This window comes from Zingiber officinale, chromosome 5B (genome assembly GCF_018446385.1).
Source record: "Zingiber officinale cultivar Zhangliang chromosome 5B, Zo_v1.1, whole genome shotgun sequence".
In the NCBI taxonomy this organism is placed as follows: Eukaryota; Viridiplantae; Streptophyta; class Magnoliopsida; order Zingiberales; family Zingiberaceae; genus Zingiber; species Zingiber officinale.
In genome coordinates this window covers 135,951,706-135,976,175 of record NC_055995.1, presented here as the reverse complement: position 1 = coordinate 135,976,175, position 24,470 = coordinate 135,951,706, and the positions used below count along the sequence as shown (strand labels likewise).

The 24,470-nt window shown below is 37.7% G+C and overlaps 3 protein-coding genes across 10 annotated transcripts; 1 reads left to right on the top strand and 2 right to left on the bottom strand.

Moving 5' to 3' along the window:
- Positions 1-1,740: 1,740 nt before the first annotated feature.
- On the top strand, positions 1,741-4,901 carry LOC121986195 (zinc finger A20 and AN1 domain-containing stress-associated protein 6-like). 2 transcript variants are annotated; one of them, XR_006113356.1, is made up of 3 exons: positions 1,741-2,373; positions 4,249-4,485; positions 4,579-4,901. XR_006113356.1 is itself a non-coding variant. In XM_042540049.1 (2 exons), the coding sequence occupies exon 1, from the start codon at positions 1,853-1,855 to the stop codon at positions 2,351-2,353; it is 501 nt and encodes a 166-aa protein (XP_042395983.1). In that variant the 5' UTR covers positions 1,741-1,852; the 3' UTR covers positions 2,354-2,373; positions 4,186-4,201. The 2 variants fall into 2 exon arrangements, 1 of the variants encoding a protein (XP_042395983.1); XM_042540049.1 differs by lacking the exons at positions 4,249-4,485; positions 4,579-4,901 and adding an exon at positions 4,186-4,201.
- Positions 4,902-6,342: 1,441 nt separating this feature from the next.
- LOC121986194 (protein IQ-DOMAIN 28-like) lies at positions 6,343-13,247 on the bottom strand. Of its 2 annotated transcripts, none has more exons than XM_042540047.1 (7): positions 13,090-13,247; positions 12,515-12,630; positions 11,619-11,879; positions 11,272-11,475; positions 9,275-9,334; positions 7,046-8,003; positions 6,343-6,593 (listed from the first exon to the last, which is right to left on the bottom strand). In XM_042540047.1, exons 2-7 carry the CDS (start codon positions 12,599-12,601, stop codon positions 6,562-6,564), a joined length of 1,602 nt encoding a protein of 533 aa, XP_042395981.1. In that variant the 5' UTR covers positions 12,602-12,630; positions 13,090-13,247; the 3' UTR covers positions 6,343-6,561. The 2 variants fall into 2 exon arrangements, with proteins under 2 accessions (XP_042395981.1, XP_042395982.1); XM_042540048.1 differs by having other exon boundaries at positions 7,061-8,003.
- A 975-nt stretch (positions 13,248-14,222) lies between these two features.
- Positions 14,223-18,238, bottom strand: LOC121986192 (hypersensitive-induced response protein-like protein 1). 6 transcript variants are annotated; one of them, XM_042540044.1, is made up of 6 exons: positions 18,109-18,180; positions 17,711-17,827; positions 16,685-16,883; positions 15,268-15,388; positions 14,968-15,156; positions 14,223-14,847 (listed from the first exon to the last, which is right to left on the bottom strand). In XM_042540044.1, exons 3-6 carry the CDS (start codon positions 16,871-16,873, stop codon positions 14,489-14,491), a joined length of 858 nt encoding a protein of 285 aa, XP_042395978.1. In that variant the 5' UTR covers positions 16,874-16,883; positions 17,711-17,827; positions 18,109-18,180; the 3' UTR covers positions 14,223-14,488. The 6 variants fall into 6 exon arrangements, with proteins under 6 accessions (XP_042395978.1, XP_042395975.1, XP_042395977.1 ...); XM_042540041.1 differs by having other exon boundaries at positions 17,981-18,146; XM_042540043.1 differs by lacking the exon at positions 17,711-17,827 and having other exon boundaries at positions 18,109-18,238.
- Between the last annotated feature and the right edge of the window lie 6,232 nt (positions 18,239-24,470).

Here is a 24,470-nt window from a genome sequence, read left to right as displayed (position 1 = left end):
GTGTCATAAATTTTGAACAAACATTAAAAAACATCCTTGGTTATTATAATCAAACGTATCACATTCCCGCATACATAAATTTTTATTCAATTCATTCCAAAATTTAGTGTTCTTTATTTATGATGTCAAATTTTAATCATGGATATATTAAGGAGACCTGATGAATATGTCACTTTCATTCAAAACTGACTAATGGTCTAGGGGCAGATTCCAGAAATTTTACAAGGGGTAAAGATTATATATATATATATATATATATATAATTTATCATATAAAAAATATCTCTGAAGAAAAATAATTTCTTTTTATTCAAACATTCTGCTATAGATTAATGGAGTTTTTGGAAAATATTTTATTGATTATAAATGATCCTGTCCGAATCAGAAGTCAAAGGACGCTAGGGACGTGGCGCTTCCTACTGGATCCTCGAGTGCTCCGGCGAACCTGTAACAAAACCGAGCCGGGAGGGGTGTCCCGGCGACGGCCCTCCGACGCTCAAGTCAGACGAGGAATAACAAAGAGGTGGCTTCAGAGATTCAGACCAGCGTACCTCCGGTGAAGAAATGGAGACCTTATATAGACCTCTCGAAGGAGCCTGGGCGCGCCAATCAAAGCAATCACCTGCTTTCGACCATGCCCAGGTATGAGTTTGTCAGAAGGGCATCCATAAGGCCATACCTCTACTGTATCAACCTCTCCATGATGTGACGGCGAGATCCTCCATCGTGCAATCTTGTGTACGGCATAATCATCAGACATGCCTTTGCTGACATCCCATATCCCTAGACATGCCTTTGCTGACATCCCATATCCCGAGCCGAACGAATAGGCCGCTCGGCTAACCTTTGTATCCTCGCCCTTATCCTGGCCGAGCGGACCACCCGCTCGGCCCTTCGGTCCCAGCCGGGCAGACACCCGCTCGGCCATTCAGTCCTCCCGCCTTGGCGTCGGAAACCCAAGCCCATGGCTGGGTTATCTCTGGCTCCGCTCGGACCTGTTCGACTGCTTGACGCGGTCATTACCCGTTTAGTCAATCCTCCATCCGTCCTCTGGCTGGGACCCTTCAGGAAGTGGATCCCCCATTCTTACCGCCGGATCAATAAAAAAATTTTAAACATAAGATAGGATAATAATAATAACTATAAATAATATATTAGTAAAATTTATTTAAAATATAAAGGAACTATTACTATACTTCATTACTATAGTACTCTATTATTTTCTATTAAAATATTTAAGGGAGAAGTGGAGTTGTCCTTGCTCGAAAATTTAAAAATTTTAATATTTTATAAGTTAAGCGTCCAGAGAATCCATCACGGTGTTGGTTAACATGTATTATTATCCTTGATTTTATAATGAACTTTTGATAAATTTTATCAACATTTATAAATTTAAAAATTTACTATTTTCAATTAATGTTCAGGTATTCACATTTGAAAGTAGAAATTATGAGTATATTTATTTTAGCTTGAAGTGATTTCATGCAAAAAGAAAAGAGAGGTATAACAAGAATATGATGCATATTTTTAGAATTATAAAAGTTGAGTGAGTAATATTCAAACTTCATTACGCGGTTAAGTAAAATGTCATTTTATCTATTTATTTTTTGAAAAAAAAAACATTTTACACCAATGTGATATCTGAACGAATAATTTGACGGTACATCCTTAATGGGCCAAAAGAGTTAATGGGCCAACAATGGCCAGCTTAACTGATTAGAACGCGATGGTCAGCTTCTCCATGGATCCTCCTTAATATCGCAGATCGTTCCTCGATTCGCATCGATCGCGAGGGCCTCGAGAGGGCGGTGGAGCAGGCGGCGGATCGCAGTTAGGGTTCTTCTTCTTCCGGTATGGAGCAGGAGCGGCAGAAGCTGGAGACGGCGGAGAAGTCGGAGTTCGAGTCCCCTAACATCCCGATCCTGTGCGCCAACAACTGCGGCTTCTTCGGAAGCCCCGCGACGAACGACCTCTGCTCCAAATGCTACAAGGACTACTACTTGACTAAATCCAAGGCGTCGATGGAGACGCTCGCAATCCCGCTGGCCGTTGATCCAAAACTGCTTGAAGAGAAGCCGATCGTAGCCGACGCGATCGACGCTGGGTCTGCGAGCTTGGGCGGGTACGGCGATGCGGCGTCGGAGAGCTCTGACGCGCCGCCGAAGAATCGCTGCGGTTGCTGCAATAAGAAGGTGGGATTGATGGGGTTTAAGTGCCGCTGTGGGGAGGTGTTCTGTTCTGTCCACAGGTACTCCGACAAGCACGATTGTACCTTCGACTACAAGGCTTCTGGCCAGGAGGCGATCTCCAAGGCAAACCCTGTGGTAAAGATGGACAAGCTTGACAAAATTTGACGTCCATGACCTCCTCATTGGTATGTTCTTCTTCCTGAAACAATAAATATATCTACAGCTTGGCATGAAAAATTCACTCATTGTTCTATCTGAATTTGTCTCCCGTAGTCACGTGTATAGTATGGTTATTTTTCTGGATTGATCTGGTTACTGGTTACAATTTCCAGAAACTATGTACTATGTGAATACTAGAAATGATTGGTGTCATTATTGCTTTTCATGGTTGATATTTCTTCTACCAAACATCTTCCCATACTTACTTTGTTAAGTCAGTCAATGAAATTTAGTACCAAAATGAAGGTTGTTTAGATCTTCAAAATTAAACTCTCTTGTCGTACTTTGCTTTGAGTGATCATTTCACCAAAGTTAAGCTACTTCTCCTCCTAATTTGGTTATTTTGCTGATTGTCTGGTTACTGGTTACAATTTCCGAAAACATATGTATTGTGTGAATGTTAGGAAGTGATTGTTGGCGTCATTATTGATTTGAATGGATTAGATTTCTCTGTTACATAGGCTGTCAAACATCTTTTCATACTTTTGTTGTTAATTCAGCCTTAGGAATTGTCTTTAGCGCCTATAATTTAGGCGGTTAAGACATTCAAAAGTTAAACTATTTTGCCATGTTCTGCCTTAGGTAATCATATTCACCATAGTTAAGCTACACCCAGTTAAGGGTCTGCCTAATGCTGTGAGAAAGATAGTTGCTCATATCATATCAGAAGCTTCGCACCAAACTGTCTTAGTACAGCCTCTAAATTAGTCGTCTCATCCTAACTTCCAAATCTGTGGTCAATCACTCAAAAGGTGAAAGATTTACCACTGATGAGATAAAATTGGTATGGAAATGCTGATGACATGTAGCATAACACTAGGAGAGAAGGATTACATTTGAAAATAAGGAATACCAGCTGCCTAAGTTTTTGTTATCCCAGTTGAGTCGGGCACCCCAAGATCCTACCACTTTGCAAAGAGTAAAGAATCTAAGAATGAGTGGTATGAAGGAAATTCGAACTCATTGACGATAACTCTCATTAGTAGGATTGCTACCATTTCATCCGACTGTTCTGACTCCATAGAAATTGTTTGGCATACAATGATGGAACCAAAATCTACTAGAGTTTCACATAATGATAGATTCAGACATTGCGCGAGAATCATGGAGTCATCCAGGAGAAAGAGTTTATTAGCTAGTTTCCTATGAGGTAGTCTCAGCCGTGTGGAAACTATGGATCTCGTCCAATTTGCCAAGTGGTGATTAGTAAAATGAAGACCATAAAGCATTCACTATTTTTGGCTTGGCAAATCATCATGGTAAACGTGAGATTTGACAGGCATAAGGGAAACAACTGCATCAAAACAAGAGTTGGCTCAATGACCTTTTGCCAATCATCACTTGTAGGCCACTGGGTTGATGCAGTCAGTCAGCATGATGACTGCAATCTATCCTGTTTAGTGGATGATTGATTCCTAATCGATTAGTGTTATTCTTCCTTGTCAAGATTAAAATGGCTATAAGTAAAGCTCGGCTATTTACAGATGTTCAGTACTTTCGTGGTTAAGCTTCTATATGCCAAAAATTCAATTAGTTGCCAATGAAAAAATTCGCTCAAGCTCCAGAAGGCAATTGCCTTGATGGATTTGTGAGTTTTGGGTTTTCCACTTGAGCAATGTTTCTAGGGTTCTTGCTATTGACAATGCTTGGCTTTGGGGTGCTGATGAAATATCAGTATTCTTCCTTCTATGTCATCTTTTTATTTTTTTTTCATCCTTTTGTCTGCATTTTCAACTGTTGCTTGTTCAAAAGTTTTTTTTTACTGGTCTCATTTATAGGACACGGATGATTAGCTATTGACGCTGTATTATCTGAAACTTGATATATGTTATTGAACAAAGATTCCAGGAAACAGAAGTTTAGGATTCTGTTAGTGATTAGCAGGAATTGAAATTTTATAGAGGAACCTCTTCAAGCCATCCAAGCCGGCTGCGATCATATCCCCAGCCATTATTGTCCGACCTATGCCAAGTATAGCCGAGATGTATCAGTTTCTCTTGATTTTGATGGCTCAATGGAGGTGACAGCCTTGGGAGTTTCTTTGAGTTCTTGCGACTTTCGACAAACTGACTTTAGAGGTCAAACTACATATTGGTCAAGGAGAAACTTTCGATTAGTTAACAAATAGTTGAAGCTTCTTATGCTAAATTTTTTCATTGTTTGCTTGCCAGGTTAGGCCTGATAGGAATCTTTCTGAGGGTCCTCCATGAGATTTGCATTGCTTAGTATTATTCAAAAGAGATATGAAGGTTGTATCTTGAGATGGCTTTATCTTTCTGTCACGATCATTGCCATCACTGAGAAAGGTCCAAAATTTGTTCCTTTTAACAATTGATGGGGACGTGGAACCAAGAGGTTCCACTAGCTCTCAGATAATATCTGTTGAGGTTTGGTTCTTCAGATTTGATTTTGGTTCAAGCAGAAAAGTCTATATTCAAAGTATTATTATTATTATTAATTTTTATGTGTGAAAACTTGACTGGTGTGGTTGAGCCATTTGTGACTGTTGTGTAACGACTGTTCTTATTGTGCATTTTAATACCAAAAAAAAAAAGTAAATATGTTATCTTAACGTCCCCTAGTATCGGCTCTATAGATATGAAGTGAGGTAAATATAGATACACGGATGTTGGTATCATGATAGGATAAATTTCATATCGTCGGTTTTTGATAATGACTCTTGATTATTATGTGTCATATGTTCATCTGTGCTATGTCCGGGAAGCTTATTGCGCATTATAATTATTCAATTGTTGATGATTTGTTTAGTTTAATTATTATGATAATATTCATCGATTTTTTTGTTGGCTAATAATCATCGTGTTGTAACTAGAAACTGGGCTACAATTTGAGCCATTAAGTAAGCAGCTCAATGGGCGTGTTGACCCAAGTGGGAGTCCAACTGGATCTTAATGGGTTGGCCCAACTTATGTTCTTTCAGGTCAGTGTAATGCCTATGTTGGGTGGCAATCGCTGTTAATGGGCTAAACTCTTGGCCCAAGCTGAACAAGTATCGGCCCATGTTAAGTCACGGGATTGCAATCTGGGCCTTCTTTCAATGGTTCAATACTGGGAATGTAGCGGCCACAATTACTGAGCTGAGGCCAGGCCCATTTTAGTAGGCTGAAATCGTCCCGATTAGTTTGACGGAATGCGGCCCTTCTTAGCTTTAATGCACCGAGATTTGGTCGATATTATCCTTAATGGACCCAAATGCAGCCCATTTGGTGGGTCAAGATTTGTCTATCATCTCCAACGGGTTGAGATCCAACTCAGCGTGCAGGGTCTAAGTTTGACCCATTGAAATTAATGGATCCAATGGCAAAAAACACTTTTAATCAACTGAAATTAGGACTCTATTTGACTTTTAACGTGAGGCAATCCACCTCTATCCTACTTAACATAATGGATTTAATACTTCGTGCCAAGCTACCGAGGAATAATGGGCCGTTTTTGGTACTAATTTACCTTACGATACTGAATATAGACGGTTGTTTACTTTAATAAGCTACGCTGACTCTAATTGTCCATATACACGTCGATTTTAAAGCAAAACGGGAGCCAGGCAACGATTATGACTACAGCCCTCATTTAATGGGCTAATGTTTGGACCATGTTCATTTAATGGGCCTTCATTTCACCGGGCAAAACAAGCCCTCATATTACTTTAATGTACAAGACAACACACACAACATAACATCTCGGAAAAATCCAACGACAGGTTCCATTCGCATGATAATTGGTAACTACTATCAGAAACTACTGCTTCGAATTCTCGATACATCAGAAATATCCATCCATCCTAATTGCTTAACTCCTACCTTGCATCAGCCTTCCCTCAACATTCATAAGTTGCCATGAATCTTCAAATGTTCATATCACATCATCAAATAGAGAAGAAAAAAGTGAGAACCGAAAAGAAAGGAAGGCAAAGCTGACTGAAAGCTAACCCTGCAGATAAGACTATGCACAGGCAGACATAGGCAGGGCATATGGATGCTTTTGGAACAAACCACACATTGATCCGTTCAAATCAGTAAGTTTAGAATGCACTAGAGCACAATATCAACAAGCAAATAAATAGGAAACAAAAATCTACTCCGATTAAAGTCAAATTTTACTCCAGACAGTGGATCTGTATTTCCGAGTAAAATTCACCGCCTCCAACCCACTTGAATCGCCCTATCTGCAAATGTAGAGAATTAGAAGACCAATTCCATGAAAAGGAAATTATATTAAGTGTTTCTAGTGCACAAATTTGAAGACCATTCCCCTGAAAACGAAGGCAATGCAGAGTCATTGTATTTAAAATTTTTAGTCCCTCTCTGCACCTTTAGATTGTAAATTGTCATTCAAGTTATACATGGAATATCACTAGATTTAATCCTAAGAAAAAATAAATGAGCAAAAGAATAACAATGACTTTGATATCACTCAGTAGTAATTATTTACTATGTCGTTCAATGAATTAACAGGATTAATGGGGTTAGGAGTGAAATGAAAATTTTGAAAAAGCAAACTATTTTTTTTTAGATAGCACCAGGTAAATGCACTAGGAGGAAGGGTGGTTGAAATATATTTTCGGAAGTATTAACAAAGTAAATGCATCTATCTTGAAGATAAGGAATGAATTCATACCATTTACATCCCTACCTTGTACTGGTTTCTTTGTCCTGGGCGAACTCATCTTGCCATTGGTAGTGGACGGTAGAGAGTGTCGGCGAGTAATTCCACTTTTGTCGACAGAGTCCGACACAAGCCTTGGAGATATTTGCCCACGTAATTTTGCCTTAGCAGATTCAGTTGCAGCCATATAACTAGGAACCACAGGAATATTTGGCAACCCGTTTTCAGGATATTCTGATTTGGCCGAGAAAGATCTCCTTTTGCTGGTCTTTTGGGTTTCATGACAAAGTTCTTCCTTCAAGCTTACTTCTTCACTCATCACTATGTTGTTCTCAGAATTATCTATCTCCTGCAATAGTTGTGTTTCATTCGATGGTTTATCATCAGGCAGCACATCAATTTGTTCATCTGCTACAGTGGGTCCGGAAGCATTTTCAGTATCCAGTTTCATAGTAGGTGTTACAGCAGTATCCTTCTTTGTTTTTTCCATGGAATCAACAACTCCTTGGCTAGGATTCTCAGATAAACTAACAGCCACCTTTTTCAAACTTAGGTCTGATTTCTGACTTCCAATCTCTGGTTGCTCATTCCCATCCTTTATAGTAGATATCTTTCTTAAATTACGTTTTACCCTTTCGAGCTCTGATTGTGCTTGTTCTGGTATGCCTTCTGTTTGGTAAGTGTTTGCCTTTTTCAGATTCCTCTTTGTTTTCTCAGGTTCATTGTTGGTATTTGTTTGAGCAGCTCCAACATTTGAGGCAGAGCTATTTCGCACGCGCCTTGATTTTCCTGATTCATATTCCACAGCACGGTTTGCTTGGCCTTTCGAAATAATTCTCCGTTTCGACTTGACTGTCGGCACTGTGAAACTGATAGTGGTCCATCTGTCTAACCAGCTGAAGACTGAATTTGGGTCACCTTTATCATAATTAATTTGCAATGGTTTTGCAAGAATGGATGAAGAAAGAAGCTGCAGAACATGAATAACTTGTAAACAGACAAATTTGTTGGCAGATCAGTTTATTCAAAAACAATAAAAAAAGTAAAAAAACTACTAAAAAAATCATAGATACATGGAATTAATAGAACAAGCAAGAAAGATGATAATTTTACAAAGGCAAATGTAACATATGCTAGAAGGTAGCAAACAAATTGGTATAGTAAAGAACAGAATGTCAAGCCATCAGCAGAGTTCAGCAGTGAGTGCAGCATTTTACATGTCCACCAAATACTTCCATACCAAGCTGTTAACTTGCACTTAGATGAAGGTGTCTGGCACAGTATGAATTCAAGCATTCAAGGCATGTTTTGTTCAAAAGAGGAAAGAGGACTCATCATAATAAGGTGGGGTCCAAATTAGGGCATGGGAGCAAGGAGAAAATGAATCTAAAAATATAAATATTGATGTAAGGTAATATATAATTCATATAATATATAGCAAATGCATATATAATTCCTGCAGCATATAATGTATATAACCTATTGTGTATAGTTTAAGGGGCATTATGAAAAGACCTAAAAAGTTGGTAATATTTTGAAAAGTCATAAATTTGGGGGAAATTTGAAATTACTAAAAATTTTGGAAGGCTTATTGAAATGTTCCCAAATATAACCTAATTGGCCTAGTGCTCTCCTCCATTACCCCACAAATATTACCTTTTTCCTATCCTTTCATCACTCACAACCACACAAAGAAATGAAGTCGTTAGTGAAACAACTAGATTATGATGATACACAATCTACAAACAAGATAGAGCACATTGAAATGAAGAACCAAGCCAGCCATCACCCCTTCCCATATATCTCAACACGAGCAGCTGCAATGTCCCCTCCCTCTTCTTATCCCAATAAGATGCCTCCCAATGCAACCACTGTAGTCCCCTCCTTCCCTACTGCCAAACTTCCTTTCTCCGAGCATGATGTGATTGGCCTGCGAAGCCCTAGGTAAAATTCCTTCAGGATTTCTTCTTATTTCAGCTACTAGGACTCTTTTTTCATACTCATAACATTGTCAGGTTTGACATGGGTACAAAAGGTGTATATGCTGAGTCTGAGTGATAGAACCAAACTGAATGACATGACATGGATATGGCAAGTGTATATGCCGAGAAGAGTTTGAGCCAAACTGTATTTTCAAATCGAACCATAGACATGTTTGATACCAAAAGGCTTTAGTTGAGACAGTTACACTAGCTAACCTGGATTATTTGCTTTAAAAAACATAGAACGGAACAAATATACCTTCCATATATATGTATTTGATGAAAACTTCCCTTTCCAAGCATCTTGTGATATCGGATCCTGGAAAAAAAGAAAGAAAAATGAATACTAAAGTATGGATTGAAAGTCTTAATTTAAATTTGAAAAAATAGAAAGGTCAATATAACTTGAGAATTTCATAAAGGGATCCCTAACAGATACCAGTGACATGATAATGGAAGGGGAAGAACATAGCGAAATACAAATTTCATACTAAAATCACAACGTAGGAATCAATATCACATTAGTCGTTCATCTGTCAATATTGGATCACTTTTGAATTTCCTTATGACTTCACAGATACCAGTGACATGATAATGGAAGGGGAAGAACATAGCGAAATACAAATTTCATACTAAAATCACAACGTAGGAATCAATATCACATTAGTCGTTCATCTGTCAATATTGGATCACTTTTGAATTTCCTTATGACTTCACGTTAATAACAAAGTTGCTCTAAGATAAAGACTCCAGAAACCTGATATTAGAAGAAAGTTAGAAGTATATAATTTACTAAAAATCAGCATTTCAATTGAAAGAGAATCCTAATGTGATAAATAGACCATTTTTTTTTACTTAAATTAGAAGCTTTGTCTATAAGCCCCCAAACCAGCTAAATAATAGTAAGTTTTTCATCATCATCATGTGGCCGCATAAATCCCAACTGTTTGGAATTGGCTAAAATCAAAGATTAAAATGTTGTTCCATTTTGGTCGGCACAGGTTAAACTTATCATTCCACCTATCCTATGGACTGAAACTGAACTTAGTCACACAGAGGAGACTACCTCAATAAACACATTGATCTTTGTCATATGCCACCCACCTCTTAGTTGGCATTGATTACATAAGGTCCTTCCAATCTGCATATCGTAGAACCACTAATCCAATGGATGCAACCTAGACGGGACAAGGCAACCAATATAACCTATCCACACTTAAGCGGCTATTCATTAACTCATGCAACCAAAACTCATAACAGATAAGCTTATCCTCAATTCTCTGTCCCTCTCACTTACAGGATCAACAGTGTGCAATGCTTCTTCCAGAAGTAAGCAAAGATGCACAATTCACATGGCATTGAATAAGAGCTTCCTCATCCAAGTCAACTGACTAGGGTTTCCTCCTACGCTGATCAATGTTACTTCGTCCTTATAATCAGTGCTACAAGCACTAATAGTGAACATGCTGCCCATGGATTGATAGTTCAGAATGTTCATCTGAACTTTAGATAAGAAACTAACAAGTTTTTAATGAATTTCACTAGCAGGCAACAAATTGTCTGGTTTCACTGTCTTGAATCTGGTGGTGAGAGCACCATGGAACAGGTTGCCATGTATTACGGTCAACTTAACCTACAGGATCAGGTACAATGATACTAGAGCTCTTGACTTTCAAAGTGGATTCTTCACCTGTGTCATTGATAGTAAAAGAGAATTCCTCTCCTATATGTATAGACGAAGAAAACAGTAAATATTGTATTCTACACATGCAAGAATATTTCACATCTCAAATGATGCCTGGTATCTCCAAGAAGTCCTACTTCTGATAGTATGTTCCCTGTACATGAACAGTCAATACATAGGCCTCATATGGATGAAGCTGCAGTAAATAGCTAATGAAAATATATCTCACTAAATTGACTAAATCGTGGATTATAACAAAACATAATTATGACAATAGACGTCAGCAAAATGATTTTGGTACACTAGTATATACTATTATAATCAACCACTCAAAGCATCGTGGAGTTCCATGCATTGATTCTTTGAGCATAATTTGTTTCAATGTGAATTAGAGGACATTATTCCAGGATCATAAACTACCAGAAAATGAGGTTGATAGTCTTTGAGGTCAGACTCAATGTTATGAAAGGCAAATTAAACAATGAAAAGTTTAATTTGATTTAGAAGGAAAAAGAGATCTATTATGACAAACCAAAAATAGAAGGAAAAAAAAGGAATTAGTTTGTATTTACCACAGTCTTTAGTTGATAATAGTTTACAGTGACTTTCAGCTCACTAAAGGAACTTCTAACTTTTCTTCCACGAGCTATAGCTTGTAACTTGACAATTCCCTCCATAGCATGTAGAGTTGCAATAGCCTGTCTTCTCACCAGATGCCCACGTATTATAGCCTGCAGCCTAATAATACCTTTCAGTGCACGAAATGCCCTACGAGCCTGCACCAAATTATCATTAATGAAATTATAAGATAGGTATGCCATTTGGAAGTACCATGTAAGTTAACATAAAATAGAAGCACTCTGATTCTTTTGGAAAAGAAATTTTGTAATTTTTACCAAAATATAAGATATTGAATTACCAGATAACCACGGAATGCTGCCTGTGCCTTTATGGCAGCCTGCTTTTCTATGTTATTGCTCATGGCTTCTGATGTCGTAGATCCTACAACTCCTTGACTAGTGTTGGAAATGGCTGGCTCCCCAGTATCTGATGGTTTTCCGTCATTTACTGTATCTCTACTATTCTCAGTGCTTACAGGGAGTGGTTCGGAAATTTCTAGGGAATTCACTACCAAATTCGGATCTTTTCCAACAGCGTATCCTTTGTTATTAGCTTCTGACTGCAGATCACAAATGTAATCATCATAAGAGTAATTTTCTAGAAATGCAAGATAAAAGCTAGTTGAATATGAAAATCCTGACAATTTATAAATTCAGTTACTTAACAACACTAACAAAATTATTTAGCTAATTAATGGAGGGGGATATTTACTTCTAAGAAATACAAGGGTCAAATATAGGCAGCTCTTAAAGAATGAGAGGAACCAACCAGGAGATCAAGGCCTTGTTTGTGAGAGCTAAAAATTAACATATTTGTAAGACTAAGAGAACATTAGGCCAAGGATTATATCTATCTCAGTTGCTAAAGTTTCAAGAAATGACATAATTTTCATCTTTAATATTCTTATTCATGGTAATACTATAAATGCTTTAAAATTTTCTTCAATTTTGCACCATAAAAATCCACACTGTCTACTCCATACTTAAATTTTATAATGTTTATCTTATAACTACTTTTGATACCTATACTAAGATCCATGGCCATGTATATTATAACTGAGGCACAAACAAATTGTCAGTGTAACAAATGCAAGAAAATCAGCTACAAACCCTTTTTCACAAAAGGTATTATCTATTAGTGTACTACACAATACTTGAACCAAAAAAATCAAAATAATCATAATAAAATTCATACCAGTACATTCCTTCCCCTTGAAGTATGTGATTTAGTCTTCTTTCCGAAGAGAAGTGTCTTGATCCATCTTCCAGGAGATTTCCCCATGGGAAAATTGCAAGCCTCGAAACCCTGATCTGAACATCACAAACGCCACCGGAAGAACCAAGATCAGTCAGTAATAAACTTCAGTACAGCCACTCAAACTCAAGCCCTCCCAAAGTAACTTTCACTCACAAAACAAATACCCATCTGTCCATTTATCCCTAAAAAACAAGATCCAGAGTTGATTCAAAAGACATTCCCAAAACCAGTACAGCATGTCAACAAAAAACAAATCTAAGACTATAATAAGTAGTAAACAACAGTAGCAAGGCAAATTCGATGAAGACAAAACTAAATAAAATAAAATAAAATAAACATGAGCTGAAAACGATCTCGACGTCGAAGTATAATGTTCCGCTGACAAGATAAACGGAAAACGAGAGCAGATCCCGTCAAAATATCTATTAAAAAATATAAAACAAAAAACAAAACAAAACGAAAACAGATCAGAGGAGGATTGATGATATAGTCAGATCTGTTGAAGGACTCACCAGTGATTTCTTCTGCGGAGAATGTAGAAGGACCTGCAGACAGACACCGCTGCAGCTCCCTCAGCACCGCCTCTCCGCCTCCCCGCTGAGAGCTCCCTCTCTATCCCTTGAGACGGAGTGAAGGAGCAGAAGCGTAAAAGATGAAACTGAAAAGTAAAAGGACAAATCAATCCTCGATTTTTTTTTAAAATATCCAAATAAATAATAAATTTGCCACTAAGAAAAAGAAAAAGGCAAGCGCAACAAAGCGACGGAGAAAGCAAGCGACTAATCCAAAACACGAAACAGCCATTTACGCAACGTTTCAACTACAGATTTGCCATTTTACAAATAGGTGTTTTGCATGATTCAGCTCATCCTCACCGGCTATGCCCCACCAACCAAGCCAGAAACCTAAGCGAATCCGAAGAGTCGCCACGATCGCCCACCCATCTGACGTGGCTAACTCTTTTTGGTAGAGAAGGTGGGACGCGAGCAATTGGTAAGTAATATCGCGGGACGTTTTGAAAAGGAAAGAGGGAGAGGAGAGAGGAGCCGATTTGACTGTCTTCCAACAACAGGTCCACTAATTCAACGTCGTTTTCGTCGCGGGATTATAAATGAATATAGCGGGGCATTCGCGGCGACGTATCGGATTGGAAGCCGATACGGGCGAAAACCCAGCTCGTGATGACAAAACTGGCCGTGACGATGGAGACCGGTGTCGGTGATGATGTCGGACGGCTCGCCCACCCAACTACCGGATTATAGCAGCCGGGCTGCGACACTCACCAAACGGACTTGATTATAACGAGACAGTTTGTGGCATTTAAGTTTTGAATGGACCCATTTCGTCGTTCGTGTAACGGCGAGTCTTCTTAATTATCTGGCGCATTTAAGAAATTATTTTCTCAACTGCTTATTCAACTGGAAAGCCACCCGGCCGTTACATAATGGTAATCAACTGGGAGAAGGTAACGCTACCTCACTTGAGGATTTATTTACCCTGCAGAATAAAATCCCTTGCAGAAAACTACAACATGTAGATTATTCACCCTTCACGGAGTAACTGATCTTCCAAGGTAAAGCTTTGCATGCCAAACTAAGTTATTACCTTGCATAAGCTAATTGTATCGAGAGACATCAGACATGGATTAGATAATGTATATATGGACTATAATTCTGCAACACTGACTGCTATGTAAAAGCATGTACATTTAATAGTTCATTCAACTAGTATTGCAACCATTACCCATAAGACTTGAAAAGAGTAGCAGAAGATTCACAGCTTACTAAGATATCACACAATCCCCACACATCAATACGGCAACAAGTTCATCAACACTAATGCATTGGTTTTGTATGTAGACGCCCCGAACCTCGGATCCAGCCTGTCCTCGGAGTCGGTCAGACATGATAGTTACTTGCTCAAGGAAGCTTGAAGAATGCCATCCCGCATTTGCTGTGCGATATCATGAACAGCGCCAGGTCCATGGGGGACAAATACAGCAGATGATTTGTTGGACGCACCAATCTCCTTCATGGTATCAAAATATTGAGTTATCAGCACCATGTCCATCACATCCTTAGGTGAGGTGCCTGGAACATTTCCAGAGAAGCCTAGGACACTGTCCCTAAGTCCATCCACGATGGCTTGGCGTTGTCGAGCGATACCTAAACCTGAGAGATACTTGGCCTCTGCCTCGCCCTCAGCCCGCTTTATCTGGATGATCTTCTCTGCTTCGGCCTTCTCGTTTGCAGCCATCCTCAATCTTGCAGCTGAAAGGATCTCATTTCAGGATCATGTAATGCAATAGTTTGGAATCATGGAAATGAATCACAACTTTATATAGACCAATGATGTTGGAAAATATACTTTTGAGGAATTCAGAGATGTACCAGCATTAATTTCATTCATTGCACGTTTTACATGTTCATCTGGCTCAATATCAACAATTAATGTTTGCACTATTTCATATCCATAAGCTGACATAGCCTTTTCCAGTTCATCCTCAACTGCTTTGGCAATTTCAGACTTCTGCTCAAATACATCATCCAGATTGAGCTTCGGTACCGTGGCTCTGATTACTGGATACATGAATGCTACGTCAGTCAAGAACATTCAACTAGAAATATTTCATTGTTGTGCTTTGCGCTAGGAATCACAACTGAACACAAGGCAAGGAGATAAAACCATACCATCAAAGACATAAGCCTGAATCTGAGTTCTTGTATTGGTCAGTTTGTAAAAAGCATCACTCGCCTTGTTGGTCATAGCACGGTATTGCACTGAGGCAATGACATTTACAAAAACATTATCCTGCACGCATAACAGGTGGACAAGAGAAATGAGCACAGATAACATGATAAGTTTTAGCATTAACTGAACGCTTGAATCACATGCCACAATGTGGTTCAATTTACGGTACCAAAAAAAAATACAAAAATACAAAAACATTATCCGTATCCTGATTATATGCGCATCAGGGAAATGATCAGAGAGAACTTTGGAAGTTTAGAATTAACTGAAAACATAAAATGCAACAAGAGAAGGTCATGGTACCTGTCAAATGCACAATTCACCTAGTTTATGAGACCAAAAATATAGGAACAGAAATGTTAGCAAAATGAACAACAACATAAAGCAGACTACATAGATTTAATAGGAATTACCCCTCACAAATACTGTGATGATGTTGTGATAGAGACTTATGAGACAAATACTACTTGATAGCTGATGAGACGTATGAACAACTGTGACATAAGACATATTTGTGTGCCTCAGTCAATGATTTTATCAGTTTGCATGGTGTAGCACATAAATGAGGAGTGTGCCTCAATCAACAATCGCATGGGCGATCTCACCAGCACACCAAAAAACAATGGCAAAGTGTATTGAAAATTAAATAGCATGTTTAAAATAAAATAAATCATATTTCAGACCATATAAGTTATATTTACTACACATCCTGAATAGGTTTCAATTATGGGAAAGAATTATTTTAAAGTGATATATTTTATTTGCATCAGCCTGTTTATGAATGCCCGTCTCAGATATTAAAAGATAAGAAAGACTTCTACAAGTTCCATCTATATCATTTCATGCGACAATGCATGTGCTTTCACATGGCACACCAGAGTGCACTAGAATTGAATCACGCCAAAGTAGGTAAGATGTGAATTAGAATACTAACTATAGAATCTTCAAAAGGAAACAATATCAACAATTTTGGCAAGCAGATTATTAGGTTTCCAGTTCTCCTTATCTTCTTCTTATATATCTAATTTTATTTTATTTTCTAATATTTGGAAAAAAAAAATATATACTCTCTAAAAGGTCTATCATAACAAGTTTAGCATAAAAATAGCTCTCTTTTTTAAAAGTTAAATTTAAGGTTAATTAAAAATGGGGTTCTAGTTTTCATTTGAATCAAGACAGGACTTGCATTGTAGTCGAAACAAAAGCCCGTGAAAAGGCAAAAAGAAAAAAAATGCACAGTCAACTTCGTAGAAGATAAAAACTTGCTATTTACAGCCTATATGTAATCATAATAATTTGGAAAATATAATTTTAAACTAACATGATAAAAAATATCCACCATGGACACAGATATACCTTTGTTTTTGTTTCACACTTGACATCCAACTGTTGCAATCTCAGTGAGAGATGACCAGCAATTCGCTTACCAGTAACCCATGGCACACAATTGCATCCTGGCTGAAGGACAGCATCAAACTTGCCAAATTGCTCGCTGATTGCGACAGTTGCTTGATCAACTTGTACACAGCAAAGCAGTTGTCCCATTGTTTACCACCTAGAATTCCAGTCGATAATATTAGTTGAACATTAATTTCAGATGAACATAGCGTATGAATTAACTTGCAGCTTAATACCTCAATTTCATTAACATCAGAGAGGGAGAGAGAGCAAGGCACAAGTGCAATTTCACAAAAGGATAAGGTAGTAGGACATGTATAAAAACAGTGAATGCAGTGACAGTGGTAAATATATTTTATAGTCCAAACAGTTCATGCAGTGGCAGTGGTGGTCTGAACAAATTTAGGGTCATCTATAAAGAAGAATATTGATATATTGGATATTAGAAATTTGATTTAGAGAAGAAAAAAATAATTTGAAACTTTACCTTATTAAATCATCAACATCTTACAAGCTCAGATATTTTCATAATAGTATTTCTTTTACAAATTACAAGTACCAGTACCTATATTAAGGATGTAATTCAATGATTTACTACCAATAACTAGCTTTCATTAATAAAATAAAAATCATATTGCAATTTCACAAATGTCAGGTTCGAATTGTTGAACAATTCCCCTGGTGAATAACTAAAGATAAAATAGCTAAGCAATCAATCAATATTTTTTATGTGCACTTTAGCGATTGTTCTTGATAAGAGAAGAAAAAATTATTGCATGTAGAAAGAAACTTCTCACCTTTTGTGCAAGCCTAATAAGCATAATAAGATGTTCTCGCGAAAAAACACACACAAAAAAAGGACAATATGGTTTTCAGATCAAAGTAGGTTTCAGAGTTACCAGAAATTTGACGGGCAAACTTAAAGAAGACTACAAAGAAGTGCAGCGGAGATCGCTTTATATATATTATATAAACATATCTTACCAAAAAGTCAAAGTCGATGGGTATTTTTCCACGCAATAGCAGATCGAAGAGGTCATGGTCAATGACCGCCGCAGATTAGTGGATAAGAGTTAAAGTTGACCGACTTTGAGATTAACCCTAATATTTGGTGGATGGGAAAAAAAATAATGGCGTCAGGGATAGGTTTACTTCCAAACCACCAAGAACAAGTGGACGTGAAACTGTACAGGACTAGCACGCTACAAGAACATCCGAAAAAATAGTGAAATTTTGATCAGAAAATGAAGTTACCAAACGAATCGACGGCGTCATCGAAGAAACACGGATGAAACTACGGAGAAACGCCGCAGATCGAGAAGGAAATCGGTGAATTGAGCGAAGGTATGTGAAGAACAACAGAGCGCGTAGAGATCACTCACCAGGGATCCGCTGGAGAAGGGAACAGAGTGGGGGATTCGTTCCTCGTTGACGTAGAAGTAGGACAATGAATAGCCGTAATCGCGTACGAGGCTTTTAGGGAGTGTTTTAAAAAATTGGCAAAAAATAAAATAAAAAGGCACCTCAAATTCTATAAATTGTCAAAAAAAAAAAAAAAAAAAAAAAAACAAAGTCCATTAAATATTTTTATTTCAAAAATAGCCCTTTTCCAGAATTTTAATAGCTACTTCAACAAATAGAACGGTGACAGTTTAAAGTTGATAATTTAATTTGATTAAAATAAAATAAACAATTTTTCATATAGCAATCACAATTAGCCGCTATTATACATCTGCACAACAAAATGTTGCTAAGCTTCTAGATTATCCACTACAAGTATTTTGATTTATTTTGGTAGTTAATAAAATTTTTTTATAGATATGGATTGGTCACTCAGGACTAATTAATAAAATTAATTGAGGTTATCATTTTTTTTATTATACATAGTAGTAGCTCTTGGGGTTATGATATAATAGTAAAGGTGTTTAATTATCGGTATCAATAGTTTAATTTCTAATTATGACGTATTTACATAGATTTGCCCTCTAATAAATATGGTTGTAATTAAATTTTAAATCTTAAAATCGAATTCTAACCTATGAGATATTATTACATCAAAATCTTTGTTATCAATTTAATTAAAATTATTTAAACTTAATTAAAAATATTTTAAATTAATTAAAATTTAAAAATTACCTAATAGTTGTTATAATAGGGGTAAATTGCTCCTTCACTATTCATAAAATATTTATTTCAACTCTGTTTAAATGATACTGAATTTAAGAAAAATTATATCTCATTATAAATTTATTGTAACTATATTTTGTCACATACCTAAAAAATTATATACACCGTAATAATGTTGAATTTAGGAAGAATTATATTTTATTATGGACTTTTTATACCTATATTTTATCATATGCTTATAAATTATATGCATAGATAGTATACTAAATTTGAATTTAAATGATATTAAATTTAGGAAAAATTATATCTTATTTTTAATGAATGATATCTTTTTTTTAGACTTTTGTACTATATTTTGTAACGGTCCTTCAAAATGTCTGTACTAATAATGAATTAGTGTGAATTAAGTATTAAAATAATACTTTTTGATATAGAGATCGACCACAAAGTTAAAATTTTGTAGGGAAAATTTAGGGTCATTTACAGTTATAATAATGCCCAAACGTTCATTTGATATTTCTTTAAATTTGTGATTTATTTTTTAAATTTTTACGCTTACAAATTTTAGACTTTATTTAATAATTTAAAAAATAGGATGTCTGATTAGGTTATTTAGAAAACTTATGTGGGTGATTTAGTAAATTAATTTCGTAAGATTGTTTTATTTTTATCATCATTTTTTTATTTGCAAAAAGTTAAAGAACTTTTTTGTAAGCATTATTGTATTCCCTTATAAAAACTTAAACGCACTAGAAGTTCAATGATTTTAATCACCTATTTTAAACCACACTAAAGTTAAAAATATATATATATTATATGTTTTTACAACCATACTAATAAAGATCATAGTATAAAAATATTATAATTATTTATAAAAAAATAAAAATAGGGTAATTTACTTATTTCCTAAATATTCAAAATCATGCATTTTATTTTTAAAATTACTGACCTTTTTTAAAATTTTGAATATATATTTATGAATTTTACTAATTAGAAATATTTATGCCCGAATTTTGACTCTGTTGAAGGGCAAAAATAATAAATTTTCTTGTTTTATTATTATTTTGACCCATGCTAAGATAATATTATCCTTGTCGGAGTCCATTTGAAAAATATTATAAATGTGCAAGTAGCCACCAGAAAAAGAACAAAAAATAACTAAAAATATCAATTTATGTTTTAGAAAAAGAGAGCCATAGGAAAAAAAATTATGATGGATAAGTTCAAGCTTACGAATGTAAATTACGAGGGATCGGATTGAATTTGGATTAGATTGAAAAAAATTATAAAAAAATCCTAATTTGAACATGATCCGAATATGACTTAAAACTCTTAAATTTAAATTCAATTAATCTGAATAATCTGATTAAAAATATTTTTGAATAATTTTTTATTTTTATCTTAATACTTTATTAATATCATACTAATATTAATATTAATATACATAAAGTATTTTAATTTTTAAAATAAAAGTTAATTTAATTCTACAATCTCTACTAAAATATTAATTTGGATCAACTCAGATCAAGCTAAATACGATCCGAAAATCTCTGACTTAAAAATCCTCCAACTTAAATCCAATCTAAATCTAAAAACTCTAAACTTAAATCTGATTTTTTAAGGATCGGATGATAAGTAGCCAATAACTTACAAGTAGCTTTCGAGCTGAACATGTGGACTTTCTTGAAACGTAAAAAATATTATTTTATTTAATTGTAGAAGAATAAAAATTTATCTAAAATCAATCCATATTAATTAATTTTATGTTTAAAAAAAATAAAATCTCAACTCGTATATAATTTATCCCTTTAAATAATTTGTCCTCCTAAATCAATCCACGTTTTCTTAGAGAATTAATGCTTCAAATATTATTTGAACAAGCACTTTTGGCTTAAATCAAACGATTAGTTGATTAAATCTCGTTTTATTGTTCTTAATTGATCCGGTCCGAAAGTCCGAAAGTCGAAAATTAAAAAGATGGAAAGCTAGGAATGTGACGTTCCCATTGATCACCTGTAGACTCCGCTCTGACTTGCAACACAGATGACGTCAGTACCGAGCAAGGGAAGGTGTCCCCCGCGTTAGCCCTCCGACGTTCAAGTCAATCACCGACAATGAAGTATAAGGCAGAGCAACAAGAAAACTGTAGCGCAAATAGTGAATATCACATACCTTGGACTCCCTTTATATAAAGCTCCTGTAGCGCGCGTGCACACTTCCCAAGGCGAGCACGCTTTCCAAATTTTCCCCTGAAAAGACTTGTCAGTAAAGTGCCCCTGACACAGTACCTTAACAGACCGAGCATATCTCTGAAGTGACAGTGAAAGCTTACGTCGTACGATCTTCTGATTGTCCATGCCCGATGTCGGCAGCACTAACTCTCAAAGGGATGTCAATGAATACCAGAGTATGCTGCTAGGCTGAGCAGGCTGGTCACTCGGCCGAAACTTCGCTGTTCTTGTATCTCATCCGCTCGGTCGGAATCTGACCATGCTTGTGCCCCGTCCGCTCGGCCGTATTTCACTATGTTTGTGTCGCGTCCTGCTGTTAGGCTGAGCGCAGTAACCGCTCGACAGAAGTTCCGCTCTGTCAATGCCAAGTCCTGCTGCCTCGCCGAGTAGGGTAGCTGCTCGGCCGAAGCTCTATTCTGCCAATGCCAAGTCCTGCTGCCTCATCAAGCGGGGTAGCCGCTTGGCTCAGCTTCTGCACATAGTCTCCTACTCCATTAAGCATCGGTCGTTTGACTCCTCCCCGTGTCGAAGGTGACGGCGAATCAGGTCCTTCTCCCCCCGGTCGAGGCATGCTCGCCCGACCGGCCGATGCTATATGAGCATTGATCTTCTTGACTTTGACCTCCACCGCGATAACTATCCCCCACAGGGTGGGCCCCGTCTTATCACCGTATCTCATGCATCCCCCTCAAATCTAGTCGAAGGATCGGAGGCTGCAAGTCCGACTGACTATACAAAGTTGTCTGCGAAGCTTTTCACCCGATCAGCTTCGACACTTCTTGGCCTCTAATCGGACTAACGTGACCCAATGGTCGATTATGTGACCGCTCTTTGCTGATCGACCTATTGAGGATTGTCGATATGCCATAATTATGCCACCTTAAGGCGATCGACACAACGAGCATTCACACTTGGCAATCTGTTCTTGGACTTCTTTGGGTGAGAGCGATCTTGAATTACGTCACCCAGATTTCTGGGAAATCGTGCAAATCTCTTCGCATTAAGGCTGAGCACGCCCCCATGCCTTTTAATTGCCCTCATTAAATGTTGGCCCGTGGCGATACGCCACGTGTCACGCCCGCTGCCACCGCACACCTGACGCGACAGGATATCGATGTGATGTTTGGTGGTTTAAATTCAACGGGCTGATCTCTGCCTGGGTTTATGCGACCTAGATCGAACGGCTCCAGTCGGCCAACCCCAGGGTTTATAAGCATCGTCTGCATATGTCTCCTTCACTCTGTGTTGTCGTCTTCGTCTGCAAGCCTCTCGTCGTCGCCATCTTCGTCGCACTTTGCTACATTGCCCTTTCTCCGGCAATCTCTGCGATCTCTCGTAAGCCCTCATCTTCCTTCGATTGAAGCTGTTTGTTGCTTGTAGAGTCCTTTTTTCCGAGTCGCCTTTCTTTCCTGTTTTCTGTTGAACTTTAGTTTCGATGGCAAGCTCTTCACAGCCGCCTGTCGGCATCCCTGGGTTATGGTATACCTCTACCGAGTCCAGGTTTGATGCCGGCGATGCTGAGAGTTTGATAGCCGCATTTGAGTTTCCTCCTGGCTACAAAGTTGTCCTCCCTTCTCCTTCCAATCGGCTAAATTCTCCACCACCCGGCTGCATTTGTTTCTTAAGGGATTAGTTTACTGCCAGTATGCGGTTTCATATTCACCCCTTTTTTCCTATCGTATGTAAGTGTTGGATCGAGAAGCACTAGAGGGGGGTGAATAGCGCTCGTGACTTTCACTATTTTTGAATTCGTAAATCGTACGAGTTTAAGCAGCGAAATAAAGAAAAGGGAACAAAAACAATACACAAGGACACGAGGAGTTACTTGGTTCGGAGCCTGTGGCGACTCCTACTCCAAGGCCAGCAATCGTTGATCGCCTCCGATGGGCAATAACTATAAGCTCGAAACAATAGTACATATTAAGATTTACAAAAAGTGTGAGAATGTAAATTATACCGAACGACATATTCTAAAACAGCGGAGCTCCGGGTCGTCGGAAGGTTGCTGCAGTACTTTGGGATGAACTTGTTAGCAGTTGAACGCAGAAGAATCGCTTGTGAATTCTTGAATTTAGTGCTGCTCGAACCCTCCTTATAAAACAGTCATGCAGGCGCCTCCAAGCCTGTCCGAGGCGCCTCCAGGCCGCCGAGTCGCACGCGTGGATCAGCTCTGATCTGGTCGCACCTTATCCTATTGAAGGCGCCTCCAAGCTGCTCCAAGGCGCCTCCAACGCCTGGTCCAAGGCGCCTCCAGCTTCCTCCGAGGCGCCTCAAGCTTCTCTGGACAGCTGGCTTCGGCTAGCACCAGAGGCGCCTCCAAGCCCCATGGAGGCACCTCGGACACTGTTCATCCGAGGCTAAGTGTGCTTCTTTGTTCCTGCAAAATGTGTTAGTCTCAAACACAAACCCTGCAAAACAAAATTAGCACAGAAACAATATGATAGATATAATTGACAATCATCGGGCTGTCTGGGTCTGACTTCAGATTTCCAACCGGAGACCCTAGGTCGACCCGACGCCTACTGTTCCCTCTACGGGGAGCGCATCCTCACCTACTTCACTCAGGAGATTTACCTGTTGCCAATGCGATCCTCCAGATCGACTGGACTTTTGCTCAGCGTTCGAAGCTTTTGAACTTTCTGCTCGACTCCCGCTCCCCGGCCCGTCCAGTCTTTCACCTGGTTCGCGACACCAGGACTTTTCACCTAGGGTTACCACCCCCTAGGACTTTTGCCTGAAGCACTCGACCCGCCAAGACTTTCTGCATAGGGTTACCACCCCCTATGACCTAGGGTTACCACCCCTTAGGATTTTCCACCTGCCTAACCGCAGCTAGGACTTTCCTAAAACACTCAATTAAGTACCTTAGATCACAAAATAACTTAACTTTGAATTCCTTTGCCATTATCAAAACAACGGTCGATCGTCGGATGCTTCCCGCACCAACAATCTCTCCCTTTTTGATTATGGCAACAGAAATTCAAAGCTAAGTAAAATAGATACATAAAGTTTAAGTAAGCAAGCTTAATAAATTTTGAATGCAAGCATGGTTAAACTAAAACTTAAACTTTGTCAGACTCCCCCTTAATAAAGGCTTTCTTTATAAAACTTTCTTTTGAATTTCTCTACTCTTCCCTTTGCCATTTATCAAAAAATAAACACGTTTGAAAAAAATCTTAACTTTTTATGAAGATTTTAGGAAAAAGGTAAGAGGAAAAAGACTAAGTAAGGATTCTTTAAGTTACTTTGTTTTAAAAGCCACATTTCTTGTAAATCAAATTCGCTAAGTAAGATAGTTTGAGCTCGAAGTTAGTTTTCTAAAACTTTATCAATTAATTTAGCTTAGAGAAAGATTTTTCTTTACAATATAGTAAAAACTATTGTTT